Genomic DNA, 25,739 nt, shown 5'->3' with positions numbered 1-25,739 from the left:
CTTTGTAGAAGCTGTGATATGTTTTCAAGATCTTACAAGCATGGTATGGGAAAGTCTGTATTTCATTGGATTATTCTGTAGCTATAAAAGGCAACAGAAAAGCTGAGTCACTAGCTTTCCTTTAAACCCAAGCACAGTAATACAAGCAAATCATAGCAACTCCTTGATGCTAGGAACTGGGATATAATACAGCAAATAATATACTAAACCCCGTTCAGTTATGGCTAAGTTACCATAAAAATTTTTAACTGTGTAATTACTTTGTTTTATTGGAACTGATTCTGTTAGTAAATGAGGAAAGAGTAATTGCCAGCACCAAGGTCTTAAGACAGGCATCCTAGGAGGAGTGCTCATAGCCTTCTGTCAACATGCATCTATTGATGTAAGAGAGCATCCGCATGCTCCTCTGCGGGTGCTGTTTTAGTTCTGTATATATAATATGCAAAAAAAATAGAACTTGTTACAATTTGTAAATCAACATTCCCAGTGGCTTTTATAATAAGCCATTTTAGTAGACATATCACAGCAAAAAGTAGTGATTAGTCTGAGCACAAGACCTGGAGAACACACTTACGGAGTACAGTCAAAGATGCTGTAGCAGAGCACTGCCCGTGATAATTTTTTGCTTTAACTGTGTATTTTCCAGTGTCACTCAGTGCTGCATTTTGAATCTCAAGAGAATATAAGTTTTTAGAGCGTGTTACTCTGATGTGTGATGAAATGGCAATCTGAGGAGGGAAAAACAATTATTTCATTAAGATCAGTTTTATGAATAATTGAAAAGTTTTGAGTAAATAGAGTAAATAATTACTTACAGGTTGATTATTCTTAAACCACTCAATTTCAGGAGAAGGATCCCCAGAAACTTCACAGGTGAACAGTACATCTTGTCCTTCATTGACATTTTGAGACTTAGGCTGTGTGATAAACGCTGGTTCATTGGAGCGCTCTTTAGAAAAGGTCAGAACATACTGGCATTTAATAATGCCTTCGTCAGTTTTACCCTCGCAGGTGAGAATACCTTCATCTTTATTACTAGCCTTTTTGATAGTCAGTGTGTGATCACTTCCAGAAACACCGTATCTGTAATCATCTGAATTTTTCAGCTCCATTCCATTCAGCACCCATTTTACTTCAGAGGCACCAGGAATGCTGGCTTTCAAGGTCACTTTCTGCCCTTCAGATACTGTCATTTTAGTTGAAGAAGCTTTAATTTCTGCTTTCACTTGTTTGATGTCTTCAGTAACAATTGACTTCTTAATGACTTCTTGAACTGCTGCTTTTTCTTCAGCTGCCACTGCTGATTTCTTCTGGGTAGAAACTTTAAGCACCTCATCTTCTTTCTGAACAGATTTATGAGTTTCAGATGCACCTTTTACCTGGGAATGGATATTTTTAAATACTTGGCCAGTAAACTGGAAGTTAGTTTTTGAAACACCTCCTTCTCCAATAATTTCACAGGTGTATTCTCCTTTATCAGATTCCATGAGGTCATGGATTTTGAGCTCATAGGTGCCGTCTGCTGCATAATGAAACTTGAAATGATTGTCTTCTTTTAGTTTTTTGCCATCCTTATACCAAGCCACTTCTCTGACACTTAAAACACTGCTTTCAACTGAACAGGATAACTTTACCTTGTCTCCTAGAGTCTCTGCTTTGAGATGCTGTTTTATCTTTGGTGGAGAAGCAGTTGGTAATTGCACTTTCTCTGCTGGTGCTGTTTTGTCTCCAGGTGGTGACTTGGCTTTTGGAGGGCTAGTGATGGGTTCAGGAGATTTCACTCGTTTAGGAGACTTAACTGGCTCTGGGGATTTTACACGAGGCTCAGGAGATTTGACTGTTGGGGGTGATGTAATTGTTTTTTCAGGAATTTTTGTTCTTTGAATGGTCAAGGTAAAATGCGCTTCCTGTCTTCCTTCAGAGTTTTCCACCACAACAGTGTAACTTCCTTCATCTGACATCTGGACCGCAGAAATTTCAAAGGTAGACTTATACTGTGTTCGTGTTACTTGGAAGCGCCTTGAAGAAACAATGGGTTGACCTGCACGGAACCACGTTATTGTTGGTGCTGGTTCACCATCAGCGTCACAGGAAAACCTTGCATTCTCCCCTTCAGAAACTGTGATTGACCGTGGTTTCGTAAGGATTGTTGCTGGCAGAGTGCTCTTAAATGCCTTGTGTACAGTCCTTTCTTCCAATGATTTTTCTCCAGCTGCAGTGATTTTTTCTTCAGAAGAGGCATAGTGTTCATATGACAAAAGTGATTCTCGTGTTGCAGAGATTTCTGATTTGATCTCTCTTACTGAGGAACTTGCTTCTGTAGCAGTTGCTTTCTTAAATGAGGAGACCGCATATGCCTCTGTTTTTGTCAAGTCAGGTAAAATTGACCTTGGTACTTCTTCATCTTTCCTCTGGGAGGAGTATGTAGTGTAATCTCCTCCAGTAACATCTAGTGTTGCATAATCAGAGCATTCCCCTTTGTAGTTTGTGCATACAGCCCGGTATGTTCCACTGTCATCAATGTGGCAGTCAAGAATCTCCAGAGTTAATACACCGCTGGTATTAGTAAAATGTATCTTACTGCTCTCCTGGAGCTCAATACCATTATGGTACCACTTCACTTCAGCAGTTGGTTTTGACTGGACATTTAGGATGAACCTGGTATTATGACCACATGGTACCCGGTGTGAGCGCATTCTTAGGGTAATGCGAGGAGCATGGTCGAGGGTGAAAGGCTGCTGAGTCAGAACTTCGTATTTCCTTTCCATAGTTTTCTGAGTTTTCAGAGCAGATTTCATGGACTCATATCTAGAAAATATATCAAATCTTGCCATTCTCTCAAACCGAGAGAGTGATCTTTCACTAGAAACAGGGCTAGGTGAGCGTGGCCGAGTTCTTTCTGGTGTTGGGGATCTTCTCTCACTTTCTTCAGGAGGCCGTGAACGAGGTCGAATTAGTTCAGATACAGGACGCATCAACTCAATGTAAGTTGGAGAGAGAGATCTTCTTCTCCTTAGTAATCTAGAGGGAGGTGAAAATTCCCTGTGAACATGTTGCACCATTTCTATTTCTTCTTCTTCTTCTGATGCGATCTCAGTTATTTCTCTTTCCCTCCTTCTCCTAAGTCTACTCTTCTCCTCCTCTGCCATATATTCGAGCTCACTCCTGTATTCAGAGAGTCGTTGGGCAGTGCCAACGGGACGAAGCAATTCTTCATCCTCTCTTTCATCCATTATCCTTTGCTTTTGTTTAGGTGGTCTGTAGGCAGCCCTGTCATGGCGTTGACGAAGCTCTGCATAGCTCGCGCTGGTCTCGGCTTTAATTGGGATGTGATAGCTCGAATACCTCAGCTCTCTTTTTCTTTCTTCTTCTGAACTGACCTGTGCTCCTGTAGTAGAATACCGAAGGGCAGACAGTTCGAAGCGTGGAGGGCTTCTGCTTGGTGGGGAAGCAGAAAAGCCTAACTCCAGCTCTTCTTCAAGGCGCAGTCTTTCCTCTTCAGTTCTTTTCATGGCTAAATAGTCATCAACAGGCAGGAGTAGTTCCTCATCAGATAAGTCACCAAGTGATCGTCTTCTTGGTCTATAATAATATTCATAGTCTGGAGATGGAGTACGTCGACGGGCTGGTCTCACAATTTCAAGATCGTCTTGTGTTAGCTTTGGTATGCGCCATTTAGGCTTATACTGATCAGAAATGCGTGGCAGTGGCATCACGTAGAATTGCTCCCACCTGGAAAGACGTATGCGTTTCTGGCGTTTCTGAACAGTTCTCTCAAGTTTTCCTGGCATTTCATATTGGTCTCGCAACCTCTTGTACCACTTCATGTCTGACAGAGGCACAAAATGTTTAATACTCTGATCTTCCTCAAGAGTGTGCACATGTTTGCGGGGCTCTGGGACCTCGTATGGCATACGAAGTCTTCTTTCTTCCTTCTTTTCTTCTTTCTTAATTTCATATTCACCTTTGACGGTCTTAGTGCTAACAGCTGGTTTATATAAGATAGCAGCTTCTCTGAGTGCCTCTTGTGCAGTTTGGGTCAGTGGAACAGCTTCAACCCCAGAAAGGATTTCTGCCATTCGTAAGGTCTTGTCAATTTGCCTCTGTACATGCTTTTCCCGTTCTTCTTCAGTCTTGTACTCACGCTTGACATATTTCAAGCGTTCAACTTTTAGATAAGCCTGACAGCTTGTAGATCCAGCACTGTTTGTAGCAGTAACTCTGTAATAACCACTGTCTTCTGGCAAAGTATCTCTGATATGCAAAGCATAGTAGTCTAAACCTTCATGAATTATATCAAAGTTAGGACCAAAGGATAGAGGTTGACCATCTTTCTCCCATTTTAGTGTTGGTTTTGGTACACCAGATACCCTGATCTCAAAACTGACACTTTGGCCTTCTTGACATTCAGCGTTTGCCAGCAGTCTTTTGAACATTGGCCTCATGGTGGCATCTGCTGGGGGTGGATGCGGAATGACAGTCAGCTTAGCTTTGCAGCTGTCTTCACCATATTTATTGCGTGCCACAATACTGTATTCGGCATCATCCTCTTCAGTGACGTTATTGATGATGAGCTGGTAAAGACCCTTGTCTGATTCAAAAGTATACTTCTTATCATCATCGCCAGGTTTGATTTTCTGGCCTGATTTGAACCATGTTAAGCGAGGTTCTGGGTGAACTGTTATGGTTACTCCGAACCTGACATTTTCTCCAACGTACGCAGTGCGGTTATACAAAGGCAGAGTAAATTCTGGCGGACGCTCTAATAGTCTCATAGTATCAACACGTCGCTTTATTTTCCTAACAGTTCTGCATCTATAGTGCTCAGAAATTTCTCTCACACCTTTAACAAAAAGTTCTGCATAAGAGCTGTCTTCACCATAGTCGTTTACTACCTTGCATCTGTAGGTACCGTCATCAGATTTAGAAACATCTTTGACATACATGGTTGCCACACCATCTTCATATTTGATTTCATATTTCTCATTGCTTTCCAATTGCCTCATGCCAAAATACCATGTGACTTGTGTGGACTGATCATAGTTTTCAATTCTACATACATATTTGGCATGCCCTCCTTCTTCTGTAACAGTGTGCTTTATCTGCCCAGCAATGGGACCAATGTCTATTGGTGCAACTTTAACTTTAGCCACTGTTACGCCTTTCTGAGATCTAATCGCGCCTCCACAGGAAATGCGGGCTACTGACACAACTGTGTTCAACTCCTTCTTTACTAGAGTTTGGTAGTAACGCCTGTGCCTCAAGGTCTTGATGACTTTAGTGCTGGTCTTTTCTGTCTGCTGTTTTAGCCACGTGTGGTTAAGTGCTTCAGCAGCTGTCATCCGAGCTTTTCTTTCCTTTACTAGCAGGCGATCAATGAAATCCATAGCCTCAATGCTTATGTCTTTGAATGCTTCATCATCAAAGTTGTATTCAGCATTTAGGATATTTTCAATAACTTGTTGGTTTGTTTCAGCAATGAAAGGATTAATGCCACTGAGAAGAATATATGTGAGAGCACCAACTGACCACATGTCAGTAGCTGTGCTGACTAAATCATGATGATGTACTTCAGGTGCATAATATTCAGGAGAAGTGAACTGGAGTCTAAAGCTGTCTCCAGGCTTCAGTTGTCTGGCTTGGCCAAATTCAACAATTTTAACTACAGAGCTTCTTCTTGTGAAGTAAATAATATTGTCTGGTTTAATATCAAAATGTCCGATGCTGTGGCGATGTAAAAATTCTAGAGCATCGCAGACCTGGCGTACATAACTTATTATTTCTCTTTCATTAAGTTCAAATGAAGCTGTGCTGATTCTTTCAAAGATATCAACTCCAGAAATGAATTCAAAGATCATAACCAATTCTTCTAGGCTCTCAAATGATTCGTGAAGATACAGGATATTTCGGTGCCTAGCAATGTTTAGAATGGAAATTTCTTTCTTCACCAGAACTTGGTCAGCACCCTTTACTTTGACAAACTTGGCCAAGTAAGTCTTTTTTGAAACTGCCTCAACACAGCGGTGTGCAATGCCGAACTGCCCACGTCCAAGCTCTTCTGCAATCATATATTTGTCATAGAGTTCCTTTGTAGAATAGTGAGCTGCTTTAACTGTGCTGACTTCTCTGGTCTCATCAACTTCTTCATCATAGTTCATTACTCTGGTCTTGTCTTCCTTTGTTATAATTGGATCAGTAGGTTCTGAAGGTTGGCTTTGGCCAAACTTGTTTTCTGCGATTACACGGAACTGGTAGGTGGTCTTGCCAAATAGGTTCACCACTGTGTATCGTGTATCACGAGCTTGTGCAACACGAATCCATCGCTCTGCTGTTGTAGCACGTTTCTCAATAATGTAGTTTATGATTCTGCTTCCACCATCAGTAGCAGGTTCATTCCAGGTTAAGTTGACTGAATCCCTTGAAATGTCAGTTACCTTCAGACCTCTTGGTGGATCAGGCACATCAGCCACATCTAATTCAACTGTTTTTTGATCGATTCCAAATCTGTTTTTGGCACAAACGATGTAAAACCCTGCATCTTTCCTGTCAACACCATTTGGGAAGACAAGAGATGTGAATGATCGTGTAACAATGACTTGGTAGTGTCCATTAGTATCGATGAGGTCTTGTCCTTTCTGCCATGTGATCACAGGGGGAGGCTTGCCACTGAACGGAATCTTGATGCTCACTACTTCTCCTCGGAGGGCATGAACAGCTCCCATGCCTTCCAGGTTTTTGGGCAAGTGAATCTTTGCAGGAACTGGAATAGAAAGAAAAAGCAACACATAACCAAAAGCACATGAGAAGAGCAGCAATAATCTAAATATTTAAAGCTTAAAAAGAATTTGTCTTAGGAATTGACTCTTCATTCACCTTCAACATCCAAAGAGGCAGTGCCAGATACAGATCCTCCTTGGTTGGTAGCTCTAACTTGATATACAGTGGCATCATCATCCGTTACATTTGTGATGACCAGCTGATGATATCCACCCTTGAATTCCTGTATTTTGATTTTTTCACCATCTGGCATGATTTCTTTGCCCTGTCTGTACCACTTGACAATTGGTTTAGGATGACCAGTGACTTTGCAGACAAACGTGGCATTAGCTTGAAATTTCACATTCAAATTCCTTAGTTCTTCCTTGAAATGTGGAGCTTGAATTGGTACATCAGATTTTGGAATGACTGGTTGTGATACCTCACTCCACTCACTTTCACCACCGAGATTTTCACATTTTACACGGAACTCATATTCAAGACCTTCAATAAGGTCTTTCACAGAATAGACAGTTTCACGAATTTCATCTGTTGTTACAGAAATCCACTTGTTTTGTTTTTTCTCACGCTTCTCAAGATAATAAGTTCTAATCTTTGCACCACCATCACTTGCAGGTGGCTTCCATGAGACAACACAAGAATCCTTTGTGACAGCACTTGCTACTGGCTGGCCAGGTTGTCCTGGTTTTTCTGTAAAGAATAAAAAGATTCAAAAAGTGAAGTGAGCTTACCTTAGTAACTACAAGGTCATACAGAAATTAGTATTTTGGCATCCACTTACCGAATGGAGGTTTCATAACAACAACTGAAGAAACCTCCAGTGCTTCACTAATGCCATATGTATTCTGAGCAGAAACACGGAAATAATAGCCCGCATTTTCAGTTAGGTTAACAATTCTACAGGTTGTGCCTGAAATGCTTGAAGATACAAGTTGCCATTCTGCTCCTTCCTTGGCTTCACGTTTTTCTATGATGTAATTGGTTATCATAGCACCTCCATCATCCTCTGGTGGTTTCCAGCTTATCACCACAGAATTCTTCAGTATAGACTCTATGACAATTGGCCCTACTGGTTTATCTGGCTTATCTGTAAAAGAAAAAGCACAGTATTTTTAGTTCTTTTGCCAGTAAATATTTGAGAAAATATTCCACAAAAATGCTGAAAATAAAACTAATTACCTTGTATTTCCACGTTAAGTAGAGTGTCAACTGTTCCAAATGTATTGCTGAGTTGCACTTTGTACTTCCCAGCATGAGTCTTGTGCTGGACATTCTTAATAGCAAGATGAGTATAATGTTCTGTGTTCTCAATAGTAACAGTTTCTGATCCTCTCAAAGGTTTGTTGCCATGGAACCAAGTTATTGCTGGTACTGGTCGGCCAATATATACAACGTGAAGGCGGAGAGTGCCACCTGCACCTGCATAGTATTTCTCTTTCAATGGGAAACCAGGATGGAACTGAGGAGGCGCCTGTAATAGTAGCTTGCCACTAGTTTCAATTTCTCCAACATCATTGGTAGCCATACAAGTATAGAGACCTTCATCCTCCTGTTCATCTGTTATTACTGTTAGTGTATGGTTGCGTCCATCAGATGACATTTTGTATTTTCGGCTTTGCACCAGTTCTTTGCCGAAGCGATACCATTTTATATCAGGCAAAGGTCTTCCAACAATCTGGCATGTCAGCTGAGCCGCTTCACCAAGTTTAGTTGTAACATCCTGCATTTCTTTTTTTATGACAGGTGCTTCTCCAGCTATGACAAAGAACATGAAAAATAATGAAGATTACGATGAAATTTTCCTCTATTACTACATTACTGGAAATTAATTTGCATTTATACATGTGTCTGTTATACTTGAAAGACTGTGCTTTCAGTCGTGTCAGCAAATAACATGTAAAACAAATAGGCAGCATGTTAAGTGCAGCACTGTGGTTTATGACACAGCAAATCACAACAGTGTCACAGAAAATATGACAATATATTTTTGCTTACATGTTAGTTTAGTTTTCACTGCCATAGCAGTCCTTCGAGGTCTGCTGAGGCCAGTCTGATTTTCTGCAAAAACACGGAACTCATATTCTGTAGCCTCTAGTAAGCCTCCTACTGTAAACTGCCTGTCCTTGATGCGTTCTTTACTGCATTTTTTCCAGGTGCTTTCTCCAGACTGGCGATATTCAACCCAATAGCCAAGGATCTCTTTGCCACCATCACTTTCAGGTCGTTCCCATTCTAGCGTAATGCTGTCCTTAGATATAGAAGTGATCTCAATTTCTCCAGGCTGGCTTGGTTTGTCTGAAAATTAAAATAGATACCGGAAATAAATTGCCTTCTAAACACCACTAAGTTGCTCTTCAGAAGATCTGTTAATTCAAACATTTTCTTACCAAATGGATCCTTGCATACAACTGGTTCAGAAGCTGGACTTGCTTCACTTTCACCAATGTCATTTTGAGCAATGATACGGAATTGATATTCAGCATCTGGAACAAGTCCTGTGACTGTGTACATTGTAGTGGTAATCTGTGTCTTATTATGCCGGACCCATTTTTCTGTAGATGTCTCTTTACGTTCAATGTAGTAACCAGTTACACGAGAACCACCATCATCTTTAGGTCTGGACCAGGACAAGTTGACAGAACTCTTTGTAACATCAAGCACTTCAGGTGGATTGTTTGGAGGCTCTGGAGGATCTGTTAATAATCATAATAACAAAATTAGTAATGATGTAGCGTTAAAATATTTGCATATACTATTGCACTTTTCTAACCTTGATGTAGTAATTAAAAATATATTTTAAAAACTCAAAAAGATGACTTACTTAGAGGTGTCTTTGGTACTGCTGGTTCTTCAGATTTGAGCGATTTGCTAATACCAAAATGGTTTTCAGCAGAAACACGGAAGTGATATTCCACATTTTCTTTGAGTCCTTTCACCACTAGTGATGTCCCTTTCACTCTAGAGTCAACAGTGTACCAGGCAGTCTTTGGTACTTCTCGTCTCTCAACAATATAACCTAGGATATCTGCACCACCATCATCTGTAGGAGGTCTCCAGCTTACTCTGACGGAACGAGCTTGTATATCATCATACTCAAGTGGCCCTTCTGGTGGATTTGGAATGCCGATCACTCGAACTTTAATATACGCAGCTTTCTTTCCACACTTGTTTTCAAGTGCCAAATCATAGGTGCCTGAATCTTCTCTTTCTGCATCTTTGATCACAAGTTCTGTGTGAGTGTCAGAAGTTGCAATCATGGCCCTCTTGCTGATGTCATGTCCTTCTTTTGTCCATTTGCATACTGGGATGGGCTTACCCTTAATGGGTATTGTAAGCCTGATAACTCCACCCTGTCTCACCATGAGACCTTCCTGGTATTTTTCATCAAGTTCGTAGTCTGGATATTCTGTAAACAAAATTAATATGTCATGGTTTGTCTGTTTTACAGATGATATCATGCCTGCTTTAGGCAAATAAATACTTTCTTAGGACAACTTTCATGGAGAGTTAAGACTTGGAGTGCCTTACCAAGCATTTCTGTTATTTTGACTGTTCCTGGCACTTCAGCAGGTTCTCCTGGCCCACCAGCGTTACAGGCTAGCACACGGAATCGGTACTCTGCACCCTGGGGGAGATGTGTCAGTGTGTATTCACGAATCTTGGTTGGTGTGGTATTGCACTTGGTCCATTCAAATTGATCAACCTTCTGCATCTCAATTAAGTAGCCAGTAACCTTAGAGCCACCTTCATCTTCTGGAGGACTCCAAGCCAGGGAGACAGATGTTCTTGTAGTATCGGTGACTCTTGGATTCTGAGGTTTACCTGGAGGAGCTGTAAGAGGAGATCAGATGGAGAGGTGAGATCTTTTTCAGGAATATTTAAAAGATGTAACAAATGCTAACTTGCAACATGTGGTCTGTATTAAGCCTATAGGATTACATACAGAAAAAACATAGAATGAAAGATTTTCACTAGTATTTTCTTGGTTTTCTCCGGTCAGAGTCTCATTTGTTAATACACCCAGATAAATTTCAAAATTAGAAAAAAAGAGTAAATTTTTACTAGTATCATTCCTTTCTGCCATAATATGCTTAATCTAGCTGGGAAATTACTTACCAATTGGATCTCTGGCGACAGCAGACTTGGAGGGACGGCTGGGTTTCCCAGTGCCTCTGGCATTGATTGCTGTTACTCGGTGTTCATATTCTAGTCCTTCAACCAACCCAGTGGAACGATAACGAGTCATAGTGACTGGAACTTTATTTACACGGATCCATCTATCTGCTCTAACTTCTTTGCGTTCCACAATATAACCAGTGATCTGTGAGTCACCATCATCTTCTGGAGGATACCAGGTTAATGTCATGCCGTCTCGAGAGATATCAAAGACTTCTGGAGTGCCAGGAGGACCAGGAATACCTGTGAAAACAAAAGAGAGAATTAGTGAAGAAAGCCTCAAATAATTGTACACATTAGCAATATGCAACTTATTGTGAATGACAATGTAATATTAATGTCCAATCAAACTGAGTTTATCAGCAGGTATCAAAGTACTTTACAAACTAGGTCAGTGAAATTCACCTGTTTTTGTAATGGGGTAAATGATTTTTAAAGCTAATGGCAGACCTGAGTAGAAAATCCAAGTTTACTGTCCACATTCTGTTGCAGTGCATCTATAATAGCTATATAGATGTATGGATGGCATTTTTCTCTGGAAATGTAACAAGACTACTGTGCATCATAATGTACCATTTTTTTGATGAAAGGAAGTAAAAAGATCTAGAAAAATCTCTAAGTGTGGATAAATAAGTCCACTTAAATATATGTTTTATTTTTAAAGGTAGAGAATAAGCAAAAATTCAGACTTACGGATTCTGCTTTTGCATTCTATGATTTCAGACTGCAGGTAAGATCCAATTCCAAAGCGGTTTGTTGCAGCCACACGGAACACATATTCTGCACCATCAACAAGTCTGGTGAACTTAAACGTTGTCCTGGTTACTGACTCTGAAACTGGCAGCCATCCAGGACGGTGAGCATCACGCTGTTCTACCACATAGCCACTAAGGGTAGCTCCGCCATCCAGCTCAGGTGGGTCCCAGGAGATGGTTACATAATTTGAATCAACTTCATCAATTCGGATAGGTCCAACAGGCGGTCCAGGTTTGTCTAGAAAAAGAAACACAAAAAAAATGTGGAGAAAAGAAATCTTATTGCCAATGTAACAAAGCTGAGATGGGAAAGTTCATGGGAAATTATTTTCATTAACCCTTACCAAGGATTATAACCTTTATTGTATCAGTAACTGTTCCAGTTGTGTTCTTCAGCTCAAGTGTATACTCTCCAGTGTCATGTATGGTGGTCTCACGCACAGTTAATTTAGCCATTTTGGCAACAGTCTCCATTTTGATACGTTCTGATTCTTTTAGTTTAGAACCAGCAAAGAACCAAGATGCAGTTGGAGGTGGTCGTCCTTCAATTGGAATAGATAACTCAATGGGCTTGCCAGCAGGTACATGAATTGTCTTCTGAGGTATTCCAGTGAAGTCAATTGTTGGTAGAACTAAGAAAAGCAAATTATATTTAAAATATCTGTTTTACAAGTATCACATTCATTTGGTATAAACTTCACTCAGTTAATTTCAACAATGGATGCTTACCTTTCTGGTCTTGTACTGTCACTGCTGTGACAATCTCTCGTGGTTCTGACATGCCTTTCTGATTCTGTGCTCTGACCCTGAACAAGTACTGTTCACCTTCATTGAGAGAGATGATTGTATGCTCGTAGACAGTAGGCTTCAGTGTCACTACCTTCAACCATCTTTCTGTTCCAGCTTTGCTGGCCTCGATAACATACCCAGTTAACCTGCTGCCACCATCATGTGGTGGTTTCTCCCATGCAAGAGTAACAGTTGATTTAGTGGTGTCAATCACTTCGAGTTTCTGTGGTACCATAGGGACATCAGATACTAGTACTGCATCAGATGTTTCACAAGCCTCACCAATGCCGTAAATATTTTCTGGAAGTACTCTGAAATAATACAAAGCTCCTTCTAGAAGTCCAGTAACTCTATAAAATGTCTTGCTGCATTTGGTAGTGACAGTCTTGTAAGCTCTCATGGATGCTTCACGTTTCTCTATTATATAGTTGTTGACTGGGGCTCCACCATCAATGGTTGGAATATCCCAAGTAAGTGTCACAGAATCTCTTGATACTTCCTTAATTCTCACTGCAGCTGGTGGTCCAGGTGTATCTAAAAGAAAAAAAATATAGAATCATAGAATCACCAGGTTGGAAAAGACCCATCCTTTCCTTTTACAATCAAAGACTGATTCTGCGCAAAAAACAATGCTGGGGTTTGATGTATAAACTAGCACAGCTTTAGACGCTGTGTATTTTCCTTTGGATTAGGTTGTTTCTCTGACTTCTCAAATATTCTCATGTTATTTAAACTGCAAACTTACTTTGGAAATTAATGACTTTTTATTCCTGAGCAATGTGTGCTACAAGTGATGTAATGCTCCTATACAATTGTAGCAATACTTACCATACACTTTTACAGAAATAGTTGCAGATTTTTTTCCTGATTGATTTTCAGCCTCAATGACATATTTTCCAGCATCGTACCGATTAACTTTATCCACAATAAGCAGAGTGTAGCTGTCTGTAGTATCGATGATGCCTCGGCTTACAAGGTCAACACCCTGCTTGCTCCATGTGATGACGGGAGCAGGTCTGCCAGATACAGAGACCATGAGGCGCAGAGAGCCACCAGCTCTGACTGTAACTGTCTTCTTCAGATCATCAGCAATCTCAAGCTCAGGAATTTCTGATGGTAGGTGTAAGAAACATGGAATTAATTATCTATTAGTAGTTCTAAAGGAAAATATAATTATTGCTTAAAATGTACATTAAGTCTTCAAATTACCTGTTCTTTCCACGGGTTCTATTTCTGCTGATGATTCACTAAACTCACTCATACCATTCACATTTGTAGCAGCAACTCTGAATTGGTATTTCTGAGCTGTTTTAAGACCAGTCACAGTGAACTCAGCATTCCTCAGAGTGGCAGTTGTATGTGGTCGATACCACTGTTCAGTACCTTCTTCTTTCATTTCAAGAACATAGCCTAAGATGTCAGCACCACCATCATATGTGGGCTTTGACCATGCTAAACTTATGCTGTGCTTAGTAGTATCCACAACTCTTGGAGATGAAGGTGGTGCAGGAGTATCTTTGAAAAAGAAAAAAATGCAGTTTGCATTGGTGCAGGAAACATTTTACAGTTATAAACAATTTCTAAATGGCTAATGTCAGGACAAGTATTTAAAATAAACTACAATTACTTTTAAGTTTATTCTAATACCAGCTAGTTCAGTGAGATCAGATGTGGTTTTGGATATCTTTGTCAAAGTGTCAGTATGGGTTTATGCTCCGTTATTGTAAGTAAATATTAACGTGTATTTTAAATGTGGTAACTTACATGTTGGTTCTTTACAGATCATGTATTGTGAAGCTTCACTAGGCTCACTGTTCCCAGCAGCATTCACTGCAGTGACACGGAACTGGTACTGGCTGCCTTCCATGAGACCAGTGACTTTTAGTCTGGTATCATAAACAGTGTAATCTCTATTCACTCGTGTCCAGCGCAGACTTTTCCTTTCACGTTTGTCCACAAGATAGTCCTTAATCTCACTGCCACCATCTGATTCTGGTTTCGTCCACTGAATAATTATATGTTCCTTGCCAACACTCACTTCTTCAGGAGCACCAGGCTGTGTTGGGATAGCTGTTTTTTTTAAAAAAAGGTGAAAAAAATTATTATTATTATGTAACAAACTTTTTATCTGTGGAAAATATTTCACAAATTCTCATGCAGAATGGAAGGTAGTAACACTCACTGAAGGCATTCCTGGCAATCACAGGTTCTGTTTCAAGTGGAACACCTGGTCCATATTTGTTGACAGCTCTCACACGGAAGATGTACTCATTATTTTTAATAAGTTTTGTTACTACACATGATAAAGTTTGGCATTCGGCCTCAACAATAACCCAGTGAAGCCTACTGGTTTCACGCCTTTCTACGATGTAGTGAGTGATTTGTGCACCTCCATCTTCCTCGGGAATGTTCCATGCCAGAGTACATTTCTCTTCTGTTACTCTGCTGACAGTGATTTTGCCTGCGCATGGACCTGGTGAATCTGGTTAGAGTTGAAAATGAGTATTGTTATTAGCAGCTAAGGAAAAGTGCCTTGCTTTATTTAAAAGCAAATGGGTTTTTTAGCATACAAAATATAAAAATTAATAATAGGATACATACCAAGCACTTTGACAAGAACAGAAATTTGCTTCATCCCACTGGCATTTTTAACTGTTAGTGTATATTTTCCGCTATCACTTCTGTCACAGAACTTGATAATTGCAATGGCTCGTTTGCTGGTGTATTGCAGAGATATCTTTTCACATAGATCCAATTCCCTGTCACCTTTGGACCAAAAGACTTTTGGTTCTGGTTTCCCACCAATGGCTGCATCAAGAACAAGATCTGATCCAGCCCTAATGGTCACAACTTCTCCCTGCAGTCTGGCATCGAGTTCAGCCTTTGGTGGTGCTGTCATAAAGAAAAAGAGTTTAAAAACAAATTATGTGACAGTTCTAAAAATTAAACATTATATTTTTAATTGTTCCAAGTGAATATTTCTTACAGTATTCATCTTTGCAAATGACAGCACCAGTTGATTCAGATCCTTTGCTAATCACACCAGCAGCATTCTTTGCTAGTACACGGAATTCATATGCTTCATCTTCACTAAGAGCTGTCACAGTAAAAAAGTTTTCTGAAACAATCGTATAATTGCATTTCAGCCACCGTCCATCACCAGATTCATTATATGGTTTGCGCTCTATAATATATCCAATAATTTTGCTTCCACCATCATAAAGGGGTGGTGACCAGCTCAGTGACACTGTAGATCTGGTGACATCTGTTACTTCTGGTCTTCCTGGTGGATCTGGAGGAATAAATCAGAAACATGAGAAATGCAATTCTATTTTAGTTTAAATAATGAGATAACTCTGAAAATAATACTCACCAACTGGATTTTGAGCTACTACAGGTCTAGAAGCTTCACTAGCTTTGCTAACACCTGCAGCATTTAGAGCATAGGTTCTGAATTGATATTCTAGGCCTTCCACCAATCCTGTGACTTTGTAGTTGCATTCGCAGCACGGCACTTTGTTTTCCTTCACCCAAAGGATGGTGTTGCGCTCCTTCTTTTCAACCCAATAGCCAATGACTTTGCTGCCACCGTCATGATAGGGTTCCTCCCAACGAATGGCCATAGCAGTTGCAGACACAGAATAGACTTCTGGCCTTGAAGGTGGGCTTGGTGGGACTAAACACCAAAAAAGACAGGGTGGAAAATGTTAGTTATTACAAATATCTATGTCAGTAGAAAAGAACAAATTCAAAAGTGTTTCACTTACCAAATGGATGCTCAGCAACTATTGGTTTTGATTCAAGGGGTTTGCTGACACCAAATCTGTTTTCTGAGCTTACTCGGAAACTGTACTCCTGGTACTTTGTGAGATGAGTGACTTTGATCTGTGTACGTTTCACACTGGAATTTACCAGCTGCCATGCTGTTGTTCCAGATTCACGTTTCTCTACAATGTAGTTAGTAATTTCACTGCCACCATCATCTTCAGGTTCTTTCCATGTCAACACACAGGATTCAGCAGAGACAGATGATATTTCAATTGGGCCAGTTACAGGACCTGGCCTTCCTATGACTACCACTGTGACGGTAAACGTTTTCACACCAGCAGTGTTTTCAAGTGTGAGGTAGTATTTTCCAGAGTCACCTCTCATGCTGTCTTTTACAGTCAGCGTGGTTCTGTCTTTTGTTGTCTTGATGGTCACTCTCTCAGTTTCCTTCAGCCTCATCTCCTCAAGTTTCCATGTCACTTTTGGAGCTGGGCGCCCACTGATTGGTATATCGATAGTAAAGGTGCTTCCAGCCTTGCATGTTATGAGCTGTCTGCTTATTTCGCTTAGATCTGCTGTTGGTTCAATCTGTGGCTCCTTAATAACAACAGAAGAGAAAGCTTCTCTTGGCTCACTGTAGCCAGCATCGTTCTTTGCCTTGACCCGGAACTCATATTCAGTGTTCTCCACAAGGCCTTCAACAGTGAAAGTAAGTTGTTTGGTTTGTCCAGCTTCAATCCAGGTGTCGGATCCTTTTTGTTTCATTTCAAGAAGGTATCCAGTAACACGACTACCACCGTCATGGTCAGGTTTAAGCCAAGCTAAAACTACAGAAGACTTGGTTGTATCAACAATATCTAGCCTCTTAGGTGGAGCAGGTTCTTCTGTGGCTACAACTGGTTCTGTCAGTTCACATGGTTCACCTACACCATATTCATTTTCTGCTGACACTCGGTAGTAATATGGCACGCCTTCCGCCAGATCAGTGACCTTAAAGATTTGTCGAGTGCATTTTGAACTCACCACTTGCCAGCTACGACGGCTTGCTTCCCGTTTTTCCACAATGTAGTGATGAATTCGTGAACCTCCATCCAGAACAGGAGCATCCCACATTAAAGTAATAGAGCCTCGAGTCACATCTTTAAATGTAATAGGACCTGGAGGACCAGGTGTGTCTAAAACCTTGACAGTAAATGTGATAGACTTACTTCCACTGTTGTTTTCCACAGTAAAGACATACTTGCCAGCATCATTTCTATTGCATTCCTCCACAGTCAATGTACTGAATGAATCGGTTGTTTGAATGTCAGCACGCAAGCTAAGATTAGCATCTGCTTTGGACCACACAGCAGTAGGAACAGGTCTTCCAGAGAAGGCAATAAATAGGCGAATGCTTGCACCTGCTCTTACAATATGAGTCTGTTTGAAGTTTGCATCAATATCTATTTCAGGTGCAGAAAGCCTGTCCACGGTTTGGATTGAAGCAGGAACTTCACAACTTTCTCCTTTGCCAGCACCATTGACGGCACTAACTCTGAATTTATAGTGTTCTCCTGCCTCCAAATCAACAACGGTATATTTAGTAGCAAGAACAGTCTCTGCATTGACTTTCTGCCATGCTTCAAGGTCAGCTTTGCACATCTCAATGATGTACCCAATTATTTCCATGCCTCCATCAAAAACTGGCTTAGTCCACTCTAAGCTTACACTAGTCTTTGATGTGTCTGTCACCTTTACAACATTAGGAGCACTTGGTGGGCTGACTGGTTCTCTGCATTTAATCAGCCTTGAAACATCGCTTGGAGGTCCAACTCCTGCAGCGTTTTCAGCCATGACGTGGAATTCATACTCATTGCCTTCAATAAGGCCAGTTACTCTGTATCTGTTTTCAGTAATGGGCCTCTTACTGGACACTTTAACCCAGCGCATGCTTTTCTTTTCTCTTCTTTCTAGAATGTACTCATTTATCTCACTTCCGCCATCTGAACTTGGTCTTGCCCATGTGAGTGTGATACTGTCTCCCGTTACATTGGTAGGCTCTGGAGTTCCTGGTGCATCAGGGAGAGCTAAAAAAGGAAAAATGTCATTAGAAAAACAGATGATTACTCCACAGTCATTTCTGCAGAATAGGGTGGAAACTTACTGTAAGGTATTTGTGCAGTAACTGGATCAGACTCCAATGGTCTGCCAACTCCAAATTTGTTTACTGCAGAGACACGGAACTGGTACTCATTTCCTTTGATTAATTTAAGTGCAGTGTAGCTGCAAGCTTCACATTTATCTTCAACTAATGCCCAAGCGATCCTGCTGGTTTCACGTTTTTCAATTATGTAGTGGGAAATAGAAGCACAACCATCATTAGCCGGAGGCTCCCACCATAATGTGACCTTTTCTCCAGTAACATTTGTGAATCGAATTGGTCCACCGACTTTTCCTGGTGTGTCTGCAATTTTAAAGATTCAAAATTATCATTTGCTGGCAGTTAGAATAAAATACTATTTTGAAAGATCATGCTGAAAATGTTTGGTGCAGTACCTTGTACTCTGAAGGTAATATCTTCTCGTTTAGTGCCTGATGCATTTTTGGCTTCTACTGTGTACACTCCACGATGATCCCGGGTAGCATCTCTAATGAAGATTGTACTATATCCAATAGCCGTAGTTATTTCTATATTCATTATTTTCTCAATCTCCTTACCATCCTTAAACCATGTCACTTTAGGTACTGGACGTCCTTTGATTAGAGCTTTAAGTCTAATGCTTTCTCCAGCTTTAACAGTAAGGCCTTCAAAGTGCTCTGGACCAAATTCAATTGTTGGAGCAACTATAAAAGGAAAAAATAGTTCAATTCCCATATAGCTAAGCATTTTTCATGATTCTCTTTTTAATGTATTAGTTATAAAAGAGTGTTATATAGAGAATTCTTTCACTTAGAAAACGGCGTTCTCTAAAAAGCAGTTATTGTATGAATGATAAAAGTTATTTTTTCCTGTCAACACACAGTGCATCATATTAACAATAGATGAAAGTCACCATTAATATATGCTATTACAGTGTGCCAAGCTACACGAGGCTTATTTTCATTTCTGAATTATTCAGTGCGTGAGAATATTACAGTTTATGATTTCTTTCCAAGTTTACTGCTGCTGCTTATCCAACACAGATATGCCTTTAAGCAATTGATTATGTATGTCTGACAGATTTTGGTTTTTATTTTAGACCTTCCCAACTTGGAGTACAGACAGAAATGTTCTGAGTTGGCTGGAGGGACTTCAGTTACATCTTCTTCCTTCCCCTTGGCCTCCCATTTCTCATTATTACAGCTAGAAGTTCTGGCTGACTTCAGAACCCAAATACAGACACATCAAGAAATAGCTCTTACTGTTTTCATCTCTGGTCATGATGTAGCCTGAAGACTGTGAAGGTGGGCTGATTGTGCCAACAGCGTTTCTTGCAAGCACTCTGAATTCATATCGGTCACCTGAACTGAGTCCTGTAACCGTATATTGACATTCACTAACATCAGTAAAGTTGCATCTGAGCCAACGGTCTTCACTTCCTTGACGTTTCTCAATACTGTAGGCCACAATCTTACTGCCTCCATCACGTAGTGGGGGTGTCCATTTGAGGGTGACTGTTTCCCTGGTGACATCAATGTAATCTGGAGTACCAGGTGGATCTGAAAGGAAAATAATTAAAATTTATTTTTGTTACTGCTCACCATAGCCTACAAGACTAAAATTTTCTTTGATGAGGCATTGATCATTCACTCACCCACTGGAGAGACTGCCAAAGTAAATTTGCTCGGCTCACTAGCTCGGCTTAGTCCTGCAACGTTTTCAGCGTATACTTGGAACTGGTAATCCAGGCCCTCAAGCAGTCCGGTAATCCTGTATTCTCTGTTGGATATTAGTGCAACATTAACCTTCTGCCACAAAATACTGTTTCTTTCCTTCTTTTCAACATGGTATCCGATAATCTCTGAGCCACCATCATAAACAGGAGCATCCCAAGATATGGTCATTCCATCAGCAGTTATGTTGTATACAACAGGCTTCCCTGGGGCACCTGGTGGTCTGAACTGATGCTTTGCCACAACATCTGCTGAGACAAGAGGTGGGCTCACTCCGTATCTGTTTTCCGCACGAACTCTAAACTGATATTCAGTGTCTTTAACAAGGTTTGGTACTTTGAAAGTTGTTCTTGCAGCGCTTGAACACACCAGCTTCCAGTTCATTTGTGAAGTTTCTCTCTTCTCAACACTGTAGCCAGTAATTTCTCCTCCCCCGTCATCTTCAGGAGCTTCCCATGACAAAACTACACTATCTGCTTTTATTTCATCTAGTTTTAAAGGTCCTTTTGGCTTAGATGGAGGGCCAAGAGTGATGACAGTGATTGTGAATGATTTTCTGTGGACTACGTTGTCAAGAATTAAAGTATATTTGCCACCATGCTCCTTTTTCACATTCTTGATGCTTAAGCTTATCTTGTTTTCAGTTTTCTTGAAACGAAGATGTTCAGTTTCTTTAAGAGGAAGGTTGTCCTTGAGCCAACTCATTGATGGCTTAGGTTTACCTTTATAGGGCATTTCAATGTGCAGGTTATGTCCAATTCTTACTGTAATTTGACCTCCAGGAATATCAGAAAGGTCTGCTTCAGGTGTTATTGTGTGTTCTTTCACTGTAATGGGTCCAACAGTAACACTGTCACTCATACCTTTTTCATTTTTAGCAAAGACTCTGAATTCCATGACAGAAAGCTCTTTCAGTTTTTCGACTTCAAATTCACAGCTCTTGCTTGTGCCTGCGTATGTCCATTCTTTTTCTTCCTGCAGTTTCTTTTCAATAACATAGTCTGATATAATGCTACCACCATCATAGTCAGGTTTGCTCCACTGCAATTTAACAGAAGTCTTTGTAGAGTCTTTCATGGTGAGGTCTTTTACAGGCCCAGGTGTATCTGCAGCTTTCACTGGTTCAGATGTCTCACAAGGTTCACCCAGTCCAATTTCATTTTCAGCAAGAACACGGAAGAAGAATGCAGTCTTCTCTGACAAGTTAGTTAGCTTAAAGGTGGTATGAGAACACTTTGTTGTTACAGTTGACCAAGCCCTCTTTGTAGCATCTCTTTTTTCAACAACATAATTTGTTATTTCAGAACCACCGTTAATGAGAGGTGGCTCCCATACCAGTGTAACTGTGCCACGAGAAACATGCTTAAGCTGCAACTTCTGGCAGGCAGATGGTGTATCAAGTACTTTCACATTCACAAATGTTGATTTCTCCTCTCCAACTCCATTTTCAATTGTAAGAATATATTTTCCTGTATCATTTCGCGTAACTTGAGGAATAGTAAGTAGCGTAGATGATTCTGTGTTCTGAATTATATACCTTTCATCAATCCCTAGATTCTTGTCACCCTTTCTCCATGTGACTGTTGGAGGAGGTCTTCCTTTGAATGGAATCATTATTTCCACATCTTCACCTGCTTTAGCTACAACAGAGGTCCGGAGAGCTACATCCAGATCAATCTCTGGTGCCACTGTGAAAATAAGAAAAAATTAGTAGTGAATACTTGGAATGTAAAATATGAAATGCTTTGGAAATAAACAAAACATAGAAAAATTATAAACAACTGAAAAGTACAGTACCAAGAATATCTTTAGCTTGAACAGGTTCCGTCATTTCAATAGGCTCTCCTTGTCCTGCACAATTTATAGCAGATACACGGAAATAATAATTAACGCTTGGCTGAAGATGGGATACAACATACTCAGTTGTTCTCACTTCTCCCTTAGTACTGACTACTGTCCATTCTTGCTCTTCACCCTCCCTTTTCTCCACCACGTAGTTGGTAATTGGACTTCCTCCATCATAAGCAGGTTTAATCCAACTAAGAGTGACGGATGTCTTGGTTGTATCCACAATCTTCAGCTTTGTTGGTGAGCCTGGCTTATCTGTAAGTGATGATAGTTTATGGGGGAAAAAAGAAAGAAATCAGAAGTCAATTTACAATTAATTATAAAGAGGAGTAAAATCTGCCCTCAGTTACATTTGTGCAATCCCACCTTAATTGCTAGTTGTCCATTGATTTCTAAGCAATTAGAAATACTGCATGTTGTGTCTTACCAATAGGATCTGCGGCTTTGTAGAAGTCAGAAGCTTCAGAGAACGGACCTTGTCCAGCTGCATTGACAGCGCAAACTCGGAAATGATATTCGCTGTTCTCAGTCAGACCTGTTACTTTTTGTCTGGTGTCCCGAATGGTTTCTTTAGTAACTTTGAACCAACTCAAACTCTTCTTGTCACGCTTCTCAAGGAAATATCCTGATATTTCACTGCCTCCATCAACAGTGGGCCTATTCCAGACAACAGTCATAGAATTCTTGGTTATCATTGTGACTTCTGGTACACTAGGTGGTCCTGGTGTAACTGAGTGAAAAAAAAAAAGTCAGTAGATCAGTACTACTTCCAAATAGCACACAAGATCATTCAGTTGCACACATTATTTTATATGTTTCTTACCAAATGAATTTTTGGCTATAACAGGTTCAGACTCCAGTGAATCACCAACTCCAAATTTATTCACAGCACGAACACGGAACACATATTCATTTCCTTTGATGAGTTTTGTTGTAGTTATGATGCAAGCCTCCATTTTTTCAGAAATTAAAGACCATACAACCCGACTTGTCTCCCGCTTTTCAACAACATAGTGTGTTACAGGTGCACCACCATCATCTGCTGGTGGGTCCCACATTATTGTAATCTTTTCAGCAGTGACTGTCTTAAACTGTATAGGTCCACCTGGGGGTCCTGGCTTGTCTGTGGAACACAGAAGAAAGAAGCTGTTAAGTATTTATTACAGAACTATTGTTTAATAGTATAATACAGTCATATATCAAGACATACCAAGTATCTGTACTCGAACGTGGGCTGATGCTGAGCCCATGGCGTTCTTCAGTTTTAATTCATAGGTGCCAGTGTTGAGTCGAGTTGCATCCTTGATGAGTATAGAAGCAAATTCTGTTGTGTTTTCAATAGACATTAGTGCACTGCTTTGTACCTCATTGCCATTTTTGAACCATTCAATTGTGGGTATAGGCTTGCCTGAGATGCCTAGTTTTAGTTTAACTGAAGTTCCTGCTTTATATTTCACCACTTCTGTGTATTCTGGTGGTACCTCAATTTCAGGGGCACCTTAAGAAAAATAAGAATAAGTTATAAACATACTTATTTTAGACTTGTATTTAATAAAACAAAAATAGAGATCAAGGTAAAAATAGCATGTATAACTTAAATCATAAACCTAGAACAATTTAGAATTAATACTATCAAGAAAAGGCAATCACATATAGAAATACAACCACTTTGGGTATGGGGCATAAGCAGACTTTTGTTGCTCAAAGAATAAAGATATCATAAGAATTTTAAAAGGCAGATGCAGCCAAAGATTTTCATTTCAATCACGCCCAAATAGTTCAGTCTCCCATACTTATTGAATCAATTACTGTAAACCAGCCTTCCATATTTAAAAGACTACTTCTGAAAAACAGTGCTGCCTTTCAGCTTCCTAGTACCACAAAATGATATCATTATATCATTGTAAAACACTTACCGTATGTATCAACACACGTGATAGGACCCACAACATCGGAGGGATTACTAGTGGAACCCACAGCATTCTTAGCAAAGACTCGGAATTCATACCGGCAATTCTGTGTCAGACCAGATACTGTGAACTGAGTCTCAATAACATTGGTAAAGCTAGCTTTTGTCCATCTGCCATCTGGAAGATCACGTTTTTCTACAATATATCCAGTGATCTTGCTACCACCATCAAATGCTGGCTTCTGCCATGAGAGAGTGATAGCAGTCTTGGAAATATCTGAGACACGAACATTTCTTGGTGGTTCTGCAGTAGGAAACATAAAAATATTGCTAATTAATAACAGCTATTTTGGATATTGCCTTAATGTACAGGGTGGATTATCACAAGTGAAAATAAAGAAGCACAAAGCCACTACTTGTATGGCTGGGCTTCTTTATTTTCTAGGGAATACATACCACAAGCATCAATTGCAAGAACCGGATCAGAAGGATGACTTGCTTTTCCAATGCCAGCTGCATTTTCTGCATAAACTCTAAATTCGTAGATAAGGCCAGCGCTGATGGTGGTGACTTTAAAGTGAGTTGTGCGAATGAGTGTCTTGTTAGCCTTCTGCCATAGGATGCTGTTCCTGTCTTTCATCTCCAGGTGGTATCCAGTGACTGCACTGCCACCATTAGTGACTGGTTCATGCCATCCAACAGTAATACTCTCTCGGGTGACATTCGTGACCCATGGTGTGGAAGGAGGGCCAGGGGTAGCTGATGATATTGAAAGAATTGATTAATTGTTAAGAACACTCTATTTTCAACATCAGAGCATTAAAACATTGACTTATAGTTTGAAGCATATTACTCACTGTAAGGAAGCTTGACAACCACACATTGTGAGTCTATGTGGTCACTGATGCCAAAGCGGTTCTCGGCTTTGATACGGAATTGGTATTCTTCTCCTGTTGTGAGCTTCATAACTTTGATAACAGTTCTAGCAACAGTTGCAGACACTTCAGACCAAGCAGCAGTACTTGTTTCTCTTTTCAGTACAATATAGTTGGTAACTTGACTTCCACCATCGTAAGCTGGTGGCTGCCACCTGAGTGTTACACTCTCTTCGGTGATATCACTAAGGACAACAGGACCAACAGGAGGACCTGGTCTATCCAGCACAACAATATTAACAAATGATTTTGTGGTGCCACTTGAGTTGGCAGCGGTAATGTCGTATCTGCCAGCATCAGCAGCCACACTTTCTTTAAGGTTAATGATGAGACTGTCTGCAGTGGTTTCTGTATTAAATCTCATGGTAGGTTTCAGTGGAACACCATCTCTAGACAATGTCACCTTTGGCACTGGTTTTCCAGAAATTGGAATTTCAACTTTCAGGTTTGATCCTGCTCGAATATATACAGTGTTATGAGGGAAGCCCTTCATATCAATCTCGGGAGATTCTGAAAAAGAAAACATTTTCAAACCATCAAAAATATTCTCTATTTTTAAATACTAATACAATCTAACATGTATCAACTTTTGTCTCATATCTGGAAGCATACCTAATTGTTCTTTAACTGTAACAGGGAGCAGTAGTTCTTTAGGATCACTTAAACCAGCTTGGTTTTCTGCAGACACCCTGAAGAAATAGTCAACGTTCTCCTTAAGACCATGGACAACATGATGAGTTGTCTTTACAACCGCACACTTAACCCATTTTTGCTGTCCTTTCTCAAGAGCTTCAACAAGGTAGCTCACAATTCTGCTTCCACCGTCGTGTTCTGGTTTTAGCCATGAAAGAGAAACGCTGTCTTTTGTGATATTTGTTACTCCAAGTTTTTCTGGTGGACTGGGTTTTTCTGAGGAAAAAAGTGCAACAA

General features: G+C 40.3%; 1 protein-coding gene across 1 annotated transcript in view; it reads right to left on the bottom strand.

Moving 5' to 3' along the window:
- TTN (titin) overlaps positions 1-25,739 on the bottom strand; it is a 244,240-nt gene that overhangs the window by 2,010 nt on the left and 216,491 nt on the right. The window contains exons 251-283 of the mRNA XM_069861021.1: positions 25,422-25,718; positions 24,732-25,319; positions 24,331-24,633; positions 23,882-24,178; positions 23,176-23,463; positions 22,789-23,088; positions 22,393-22,695; positions 21,915-22,220; positions 20,039-21,805; positions 19,647-19,943; positions 18,801-19,088; positions 18,409-18,708; positions 16,265-18,331; positions 15,871-16,173; positions 15,484-15,789; positions 15,099-15,389; positions 14,680-14,979; positions 14,262-14,567; positions 13,707-14,012; positions 13,326-13,607; positions 12,438-13,031; positions 12,053-12,340; positions 11,647-11,946; positions 10,894-11,196; positions 10,306-10,608; positions 9,599-10,183; positions 9,165-9,470; positions 8,773-9,072; positions 7,957-8,532; positions 7,559-7,864; positions 6,874-7,467; positions 816-6,760; positions 575-728 (exon numbers count right to left, since the gene is read on the bottom strand). Coding sequence (XP_069717122.1) covers positions 575-728; positions 816-6,760; positions 6,874-7,467; positions 7,559-7,864; positions 7,957-8,532; positions 8,773-9,072; positions 9,165-9,470; positions 9,599-10,183; positions 10,306-10,608; positions 10,894-11,196; positions 11,647-11,946; positions 12,053-12,340; positions 12,438-13,031; positions 13,326-13,607; positions 13,707-14,012; positions 14,262-14,567; positions 14,680-14,979; positions 15,099-15,389; positions 15,484-15,789; positions 15,871-16,173; positions 16,265-18,331; positions 18,409-18,708; positions 18,801-19,088; positions 19,647-19,943; positions 20,039-21,805; positions 21,915-22,220; positions 22,393-22,695; positions 22,789-23,088; positions 23,176-23,463; positions 23,882-24,178; positions 24,331-24,633; positions 24,732-25,319; positions 25,422-25,718 — 20,049 coding nt within the window. The remainder of the gene's footprint in view (positions 1-574; positions 729-815; positions 6,761-6,873; positions 7,468-7,558; positions 7,865-7,956; positions 8,533-8,772; positions 9,073-9,164; positions 9,471-9,598; positions 10,184-10,305; positions 10,609-10,893; positions 11,197-11,646; positions 11,947-12,052; positions 12,341-12,437; positions 13,032-13,325; positions 13,608-13,706; positions 14,013-14,261; positions 14,568-14,679; positions 14,980-15,098; positions 15,390-15,483; positions 15,790-15,870; positions 16,174-16,264; positions 18,332-18,408; positions 18,709-18,800; positions 19,089-19,646; positions 19,944-20,038; positions 21,806-21,914; positions 22,221-22,392; positions 22,696-22,788; positions 23,089-23,175; positions 23,464-23,881; positions 24,179-24,330; positions 24,634-24,731; positions 25,320-25,421; positions 25,719-25,739) is intronic.

Source organism: Phaenicophaeus curvirostris, chromosome 7, assembly GCF_032191515.1.
Source record: "Phaenicophaeus curvirostris isolate KB17595 chromosome 7, BPBGC_Pcur_1.0, whole genome shotgun sequence".
NCBI classification, from domain to species: Eukaryota; Metazoa; Chordata; class Aves; order Cuculiformes; family Cuculidae; genus Phaenicophaeus; species Phaenicophaeus curvirostris.
This window is presented reverse-complemented; position numbering and strand designations above follow the sequence as displayed.